Below are 9,131 nucleotides of genomic sequence, written 5' to 3'. Positions count from 1 at the left end.
AGTTTTTTTGACGAATGTTCTTATTGTTGTTAATATTATTATTTTAACGTCTTTATACTGTCTTTTTTTTTATCTAATTTTTTCATATTTTACTTGCTAAACCGGCTGCTGGGACTTTCAATTACCTCGCGGGAGCGCGGGAGTCATCCCAAAAGGATTTATAAAGATAAGTCTAAGTCTGTGTAATTGTGTATTTAAAATTAAATAGATAAATAAATAGAAATAAAAAAAATAAAAAAAGGTCTTCTGTTAAAGACACCCCCCCCACCCACGCTCCTCCCCGCTCCGGCTGCGTGCGTGCCGTGGTTCGCTCCCTCTAGCGGCGCAGGCGCAGGCGCCGGTGTCCGTCCCGCCCACCACCCTCCACCCCCCCTCCAGTCAGACTGAAAGTTGTCTCGGCTCGGAGAAGCTGGGAGCCGGGGTCTGCTAGTTTCCGCCGCCGCTGCTTCGCACTCTTTCTCCCGGAGAGATGAGGCGGAAGGAGAAGAGGCTGCTGCAGGTCGCCGGGCTGCTCATAGCGGCTCTTCTGTTCCTCCCCAACGTCGGGCTGTGGTCTTTGTACCGGGACCGGGTCTTCGACAACTCGCCCGACACCGTGGACGGTCCGGGCGGCATCCCGCAGATACAGGTAGGAGCTCGGCCGCGGGTGTCCCTTCACTGTCTCGGGGAAGCATTTAATGTATTTCCGCTGTTTTATCGGTTGTCTCGCAGTGTACCGACGGCGACGAAATCACCGCCACAAATCCGTAAAAATGTGACTTTGTTCGCTGCAGTGGTTGCCCGGGCTCCCGTGCTCGCCTCCGTGCCAACGGTTACCAACCGTTACATTCCCATACTGTGTGATTTTTTTTTTTTTTTTTTTTTTTTTTCTTCAAAATGGACCTTCATTTTTAACACCACGGAAGCATGGCAGGTCTTTAGTTATAACCTTATAGCGGCCAGGGTGGACAGGGAGCCACGTAGGCTAGCTAACCCGAAGCTGGGCGTCGCAGTAAAGTTACAATACCGGAGACTTCAGGAAGTTGTCAAAAAATTAAAGCAGGCGATGCTGCGTTCACAGGTTGACATTTAAACGGTCAGGTATCATTGTTATGTAGTCAGCTTCAGTTTCAGTAAGCACATTATTAAAAACAACAGTAGGTGTTGATGCAAGGTAAAACTTTGTGCAGGAGAGGCTAAAAGCCCCCCCCAAAAAAGGCCTTATGGACCTTTTTAATGGGATTTCATTGCTATGCAACAGCCTGATGTCATTCACATACAGTGGCTTGCATGGGTCATGATAAAGTTGATCAAAAAGAGGAATAAATAAACATACTTTCGAAATTGATCTTAATGCCTTAAATCAAAATATTTAGAAAAATCCAACCTTTTAAGGACACCAATTTTCTTTGTAAATGAATAATGTATTGTAAATAAATAAATAGACTTCCTCAAAATACAGGTGGTGTAATTATACACCCCCCTATGTTAAATTACCATAGACGCAGGCAGGTTTTTATTATTAAAGGCAAATTATTTCATGGATCAGGATACTATGCATCCTGATAAAGTTCCCTTGGCCTTTGAAATAAAGCCCCCCCCACACACACACACATCATTACATAGCCTTCACCATATCTAGAGGTTGGCATGGTGTTATTTTGGTTAGCCTAATAGCTGGTTTGATTTGCTATGCAACATCCTGATGTCATTCACATACACTCACTGCAACAGGAAATCAACTTGAGGTCATTTGGAATATGGATGTTTACAACTGTGACATGGCCCACAACACCTGTACAAAATGGGATGAATTACAACGAGATCTTAAAAGACACGTCATTGTTGATTAGTGACCTTTTACATTGTGCTTTAAATGAGGATAATGGAGGCCTAGATGTTGACTGGAGTGATGCCGTAGTGATTGTACCAAAGAGATGTTCCTCAATGTAACATGGTTAAGGGACGCGAAAATGGGAAACGAAACGGGAAATGAAAGTTGTTGGAGTGTCTTGTATTGTGGGTATAAATCAAAGAGTTATCATTGGCTTTTATGTTTTGTAGACTTATGGTAGGCCTGTGTGTCCTGTGTGTCCTGTGTCCTATGTGTTATAGATTGTAGGCCTATGTGTCCTGTGTTCTATGTGTTATAGATTGTAGGCCTATGTGTCCTGTGTGTCCTGTGTCCTATGTGTTATTGACTGTAGGCCTATGTGTCCTGTGTCCTATGTGTTATAGATTGTAGGCCTATGTGTCCTGTGTGTCCTGTGTCCTATGTGTTATTGATTGTAGGCCTATGTGTCAGGGCTGCACGATATGAGGAAAATATCTAAATGCGATTTGTATTTTTGAAACTGAAACTGCAAAGGCAATGATCATGTTTGTGTCATGGTCCTCATTTTCATTGAAAATGGCTAACATGGAAATAAATTAAAATGAATCTAATACAATTAATTTAAGGGTCCGCTTTATTTACTATGAGGACACATAAGAGGAATTTTGCTTTGGATCATCATCATCATTTAAGCTTTCTATGGCTGTTTGATTGCTAACGTTAGCTCAAAACGCCATTCAACTGACAGCCTTTGTTGTGATTGATGCTAACTTCTTGCCAGCAGCGAGTCCATTTTTACTGTGTTGACATTACAGAAGTCTCTCGTTAGCATCTTGTATGCTACTTGTCGCAAAGTGACGCATGCGCAACTCAAATCTGCACTCGACTCACATCGGGGGAGTGACAAAAAGTCACCCACCACTTTGAAAAAGTACCCGCCATGGGCTGGCGGCGGGTGCTAATTTCCCACCCTGAAAGGGATTAAAGGACATCTACAAGGCCAGGACTGGCCCGTTACACATTAGCAAACGCTGATAACAGCGGTCAACCTCCACAACAGTTTGATAAGACACACAACCGGCGGGTCTGAGACACGAGGACAACGTCCTCCACGAACACAGCGGCCGTTAAACAACAAAGACGGGGGAACACACATTTTAACCCTTGTGTTGTCTTCCTGCTGACCGTGCAACCGTGTGGTTTTCTGGGTAAAAATCTGGGTTTTTACTCTTGGTTTTGGTCGTCTTTCTCAATACTTTTGTCACCTTTCCCCAATGTTTTAGTCCCTTTTTTCCGGGCTTTTTCAACTTTCTTTAATGTGTTGTCTTCCCTTTGACCATGAAAAAGTTTTTCCCCTTATCTCAATTGTTTTTTATTGTTGCTTTTCACACAGTTTTTTTTTTTTTTAATGAAGTTTGTGTATTTTTTGGTATTTTTGATTGATTTTGCCGCTTCTTCCAACATTTTTCACCCGTATTTCAACTTCCTTTATTTTGGCTGTAAAAAATAACTTGGAAAATGGGTAAAATTTGAAGACAACATGAGGGTTACCAAAAAAATTATTAAAATGCTATAAAATTGAATAAAACACCCACATTTAATGAAATGATTAATTGTTTCTAAGAAACTTGTATTGAATTAGGCCCATTATTTTGTTTGTGCCAATTTGTTTGAAAGAACCCCAAATTTCTGATATAGGAACTTTTTGAAAATGGGTCAAATTGACCCGAAGACACCAGGAGGGTTAAACCACTTTAACCCTCCTGGTGTCCTGGGGTCAGGAACACGGAGGCAACAGTGACTCCAACCCCAGATCCAGATCCAGATCCAGAAACACCTGCAAGAAGCAGAAGTTTTTTAACTTTTTCCTACTCATTTTATTTTTATATTTTTTTAAATGTGGAAATCCTGATGTACAGATCTCATGAAAGATACATTTGCTGAGTATTCAATTTTTGTTGGTTATGCTGAAATGTTCACGTTCCAACACGGTTGACTCTGAGAAACATCCTCATTTCATTTCATTTTTTGTCATTTATTTGTTTATTTGAAAAGAGGACAATGTACACTGATCAACATTCGAAGCAAATGTAAGCGTACCCGAGTTAGCCGTAGGCTACTTTTCCTCGGCAGTCCCCTAGCCAGATGTTATTAGGCATCCTAAAATAAAAAACATCCTAAAATAATAAACAGTTATAATACAATGAAGATATTTATACAATAGACAAAAAGTTAAAAATTACAATGTTAAATCACAACAATCGAATAAACAAGATAAGCAAATCAAATCTAAAATAGATGATAGAGTTATTGTTGGCGGATGGGACCAGCGTCAGCGTTGACAGTGTTGATTTTCAATCATCCATTTCTTACATTACTCTTAAATGAGTAATAGGATGGGGACTCTCTAACTAAAGGTGGTACCAAGTTCCACTGATGTGATGCTGTAAATGAGAAGATGGCCTGGCTGAATGCAGTTGTTTTGAGTGGGATTGTGCAGTCCCTCCTTGCTGCACCTCTGTTTGCATTTGAGTTAAAGTTGATAAGGCCAGACAAAGGAGGAGGAGCTAAACTGTGCATGATCTGTGCTTTATGTGCATCTGCGCTTTATGTTTCATTTGGGCAATTTTCAAAGTGCAATTTCATGATTAATTTGTAATTTATTGTATAATACTGTTTGCTTTATCTTGTAAATTTATCTATCTCTGCTCTTCTCTGCAATTTCCCAACTGTGGGACAACTAAAGATTTTTTTATCTTATCTTATTCATCTTTTTATTTTCAACATGTTCAAAAAAACTAAACCAAGACAATGAAAGTAATTGTTAGTTGCATCCCTACATCTTCAACAACTGATGGGCTTTAGATTTCACAACGTCAAGGCTCGTTACAGAGGCATCGATAGACCCGCAGGAACAAGACTAGACCAAGCACAACATCCTCTGGGCATAGGATCTGCATTCCCTGAGGCACACCCGCGGGCCCCCTTACGCCCAAAACACCACCACAGCCAGACAATAAACGCAAGAGGGTTTTAGACTCTGATCCTTTAATCACTTCCAATATCCAGTAACGTTGCCACCTCTACCATTTTATTGTATTATGCATGTTGCATTATACGTGCATGCATGTCTTGACAAAGGACTGGCAGACTTGCGCAAATGTGTTTACGCTAACGTCGCAAAGCATTTGGTTTCCCCATCCGGTTTAAGTTAAGCAGGCGGGGCTGGCATCAGCAGATGTGTAAGATTTGACAAGTTGGGTCTCAGGTTGTCTGAAATGTGTCTGCACATATACACCGTGTTACCCTACAGTCGTTAGGTCTGTGGAAGATTTAGGGCGTTTTCACACCCGCAGTCTGAGCTAATGTCTCCTGTAGTCAGGTAGCTTAGCAGTGTTAGGGACCACTAAGGTCCATATAAAAGAGACTTCAGATACAGTATTAGGGACCACTAAGGTCTATATAAAAGAGACTTCAGATACAGTATTAGGGACCACTAAGGTCTATATAAAAGAGACTTCAGACACAGTATTAGGGACCACTAAGGTCTATATAAAAGAGACTTCAGATACAGTATTAGGGGACCACTAAGGTCTATATAAAAGAGACTTCAGATACAGTATTAGGGACCACTAAGGTCTATATGTAAAAGAGACTTCAGATACAGTGTTAGGGACCACAAAGGTCTATTTAAAAGAGACTTCAGACACAGTGTTAGGGACCACTAAGGTCCATATAAAAGAGACTTCAGATACAGTATTAGGGACCACTAAGGTCTATATAAAAGAGACTTTAGATACAATATTAGGGGACCACTAAGGTCTATATAAAGAGACTTCAGATACAGTATTAGGGGACCACTAAGGTCTATATAAAAGAGACTTCAGATACAGTATTAGGGGACCACTAAGGTCTATATAAAAGAGACTTCAGATACAGTATTAGGGACCACTAAGGTCTTTATAAAAGACTAGTTTCTCCTTTAACTATTTACCCTACGATTTCAGTAGTTGGAAGAACGAATTGACACGTTTCTCATCACGGAAACTAACACCCATGAAGGAACTGAGCCAGACCTAGACGTTAAAAGCCGTCCGATATGTCCCAGATTTCCGTGCTTTTGCTCGGCGCTCCGGCAGTTTCAAACTGTTTGACCCGCAGCTCTCCCTGTCTGTTTTCTCGTCTGTTGCTCTTCTGATAAACATTACAGCTGAGTAAGAGCTGAGCCCGTGGTCTTGTGAAACATCGCTCCTTCTCTGCAGCATTGACACCATGTGGGAGAGAGGGAATGATGTTTCATGCCAATAGCAGGCGGTGATATTTGAGAAACCTCGAGGCGGCACCTACGTGAAGCGTGAGCCCAAAGTGCACAAAAACCAAAATTGAAATTTATTTCGGCTGCCTTTTTCTTGCAAAAAACTACTCTTGCAGATTGCAACACACACTCACTAGGATCTGAAGGAAAGCCAAGCCTTCCCAAGGCACTCTTTCTGCAATTGCAAATAATTTCAGTCTGCAGAGAATTACCTCATATGACAGCAAACAAGTGAGGGGAAACCGGGGGGGGGGGAGCTCTCTGCAATTAAGAAAATCACATCAACTCTATGAATCCTGTGAGGTTAAGAGCAATTAGCGAGGCTGTGAGAGTGGGATTAAGACAATTTGACATGGTTTAAGATACAGTTGTGAGAGTTCATTGGAGTTTAGGGTTGTGTTTTTGTGAAAACAGTTTCTTATCACTGCGGGGACCTGGAGGTTTTGTCCGTCAGAGTGTTAGACATTAGAGAAGGTTAATGTGAGGCTAGAGAGGGGAGGGATGCTAATTTAGTTAGTTTTTTCTCTGAGCGCTTGCCGACCCTAATTAACCGACTCGCAGGCAACGAAGTCCCAGTCCACCCGTCTGGGATTAAGGGCTTTTCACTAGAGCCGATATTAGGCATCTCCCGATAAATCGTATCAGCATTTATAATGGCCAATTAAAAAAAAATAATCTTTTAAATATTCATTCATCAGAATCATTTGTAATGACAAATAAATGATTCTGATAAATTATTATTTAAAAATAAAAACGGACGTGTGATGGCGTTGCATGGTCTGTCCACCAGAGGACGCTCTACAACGTCCCTGTTAGTGATGGCGTTGCATAGTCTGTCCACCAGAGGACGCTCTCCAACGTCCCTGTTAGTGATGGTGTTGCATAGTCTGTCCACCAGAGGGCGCTCTACAACGTCCCTGTTAGTGATGGTGTTGCATAGTATGTCCACCAGAGGACGCTCTACAACGTCCCTGTTAGTAATGGCGTTGCATAGTCTGTCCACCAGAGGACGCTCTACAACGTCCCTGTTAGTGATGGCGTTACATATTTTGTCCACCAGAGGACGCTCTACAACGTCCTGCGATGTGACCATCGCGCATGCGCACATCACGATGTTGATGCTAAAACACAATATCATTCCGCCCTATTCCATAATACCCATAAAAACTGGATTCACCTCAAAGGACTGCAACTTTCTCATACCACCCCGATGCTGCCCTATCGGAGCGTAAATGCGTGTGAGGCAGCCTCAGCCACTGTGTGGGAATGTGTGTCAATGGTGAATGGTTCCTGTGCGATGTAAAAGTGCTTTGAGTAGTCGTTAAGACCAGAAAGCGCTGTATAAGAACAGCCCATTTCCATCTACTCTAGCTCTTAGGTTAGTACCTGATGTAGTCTCACTGAGCCGTGGGCTAGCTGGGGCGGCGCTGCTAGACTGGGGGAGTGAGATTTTATCTCTAACGTCTTTTAGCCCCTGGAAACGAGGGAGACTGAGGGATGAAAGTCATTTGCAAAGACGAGTAGAGTTACTCGCTGCAGACTTAAGTCGATGCACTTCACCACTCCTCGCCGAGAAAGAGAGACGGCGCAGCGAGGGAATGGGATGAAACGCCTCGGGAGACAAAACAAAGGGTAAAAGAGCTGTTTGTTCACACGCTGACTTTGTTTGAGGGCGTATCCTCCCCACGTTTCTACGCACAACGCCGACGTTGACTCTCTGCTTGGCTGCAGCACAGACTGAGCGCGTGCAGAAGCTGCTCTGTATGCCTGTCAGGGGATCTGCTGGCCCAGATCAGCGAAGGAGCCAAGCGAGGGACAGGTGCAGCAGACAGCCTGTGGATACGGAGCGAGGAGTCGGCCTTTTAATTACAGCCACGTGGGTGATGGAGCTGCTTGTTTTTTTATGCTCAGATGATTAAACTAATCCCAGGATGCCAATTTAAGGCCAGCTCTGTGCTTCAGTGTGCTAAGACCCACACACACACACACATCAGATGCATCCTCAACAAGGCCTGTTTCTTCAGCATGAATCTGCTTCAGTCACACTAAGCTTGGGTCAGATTATAAGGTTTAGGGGCAGCATGAGAGCCGTTTTGGGTAGGGGTGGAGGGGGGGGATCAATACATCATAGTATCGTGATATTTTCAGTGGCAATACTGTATCGATACACAGGCGCCATGTATGGATCTTTTTTTATATATGATATATTAGATATGTGTTGGTCAGTTTGTCCCATTATGCAGCAATAACATTGAAGTGACATGAACAAACAGCGAAATGTTTCTTTTTAGATGAAACAGATGTTGACAAAGTTTCCTTTTGGGGACGCCCAAAGAAATTGGGAAAAATTAGAAGTTAAATTTAAATAAACTGCAACATGCTGCCAAACTGCAGAAGTCCTGTTCTTCTTCCAGACCAGGTCACATGGGCCATCTCCCCCCCCCCCCCCCCCTCTCTCTATCTCTCCTCCACAGTGTCACATGATGACATCCACATTTGTAATCCTCGTCTCCTGTATAAATGCATTGCTTTTTTTTTTTCAATGACTGTATTGAAACTGATTACGTTGCTATTTTTAACGCTCTGAGCCCTAAAGCAATTTGTACAGTATATTGTCCGTCGGGATTTATTTTAAAGAAAGGCTTCATCAACCCTGTTGTCTACGGTCAAGATATCAACAGCATTTTTTAAGGACAAACTGGGTTATTAAAAATAAACATTATAAACATTAAAACTCACATAAAGCACACAATATTTAATTTTTTTCAAAAAAGGCCCAAAAGTATAACATATAATATAAATATATAAATATATATAAAAAAAAATTAAAAAATGGTTAAGTGAGAACTCCCTGCAGCTAAATGCAGACAAAACAGAAACATTGATCATTGCCCCTGAGGTTGCAATCCCTGGGATTAAAAAACCGTGATTTAGGTCAGTCTGCAAAGCCAAGTCTTAGAAATTTGGGAGTTATCTTTGACAAAGACATGTCATTAGTGCAGC

At 42.2% G+C, this 9,131-nt stretch overlaps 1 protein-coding gene across 1 annotated transcript in view; it reads left to right on the top strand.

Moving 5' to 3' along the window:
• The first annotated feature begins 357 nt into the window (after positions 1–357).
• Positions 358–9,131, top strand: part of LOC117956013 (polypeptide N-acetylgalactosaminyltransferase 10-like) — a 67,792-nt gene continuing 59,018 nt past the window's right edge. Inside the window, exon 1 of the mRNA XM_034890857.1 lies at positions 358–628. Within this exon, the coding sequence (XP_034746748.1) occupies positions 470–628 (159 nt within the window). The 5' untranslated portion in view covers positions 358–469. The remainder of the gene's footprint in view (positions 629–9,131) is intronic.

This window comes from Etheostoma cragini, chromosome 13 (genome assembly GCF_013103735.1).
Source record: "Etheostoma cragini isolate CJK2018 chromosome 13, CSU_Ecrag_1.0, whole genome shotgun sequence".
In the NCBI taxonomy this organism is placed as follows: Eukaryota; Metazoa; Chordata; class Actinopteri; order Perciformes; family Percidae; genus Etheostoma; species Etheostoma cragini.
The sequence above is the reverse complement of the archived record's forward strand: the minus strand, read 5'-3'. Positions and strand labels throughout refer to the sequence as shown.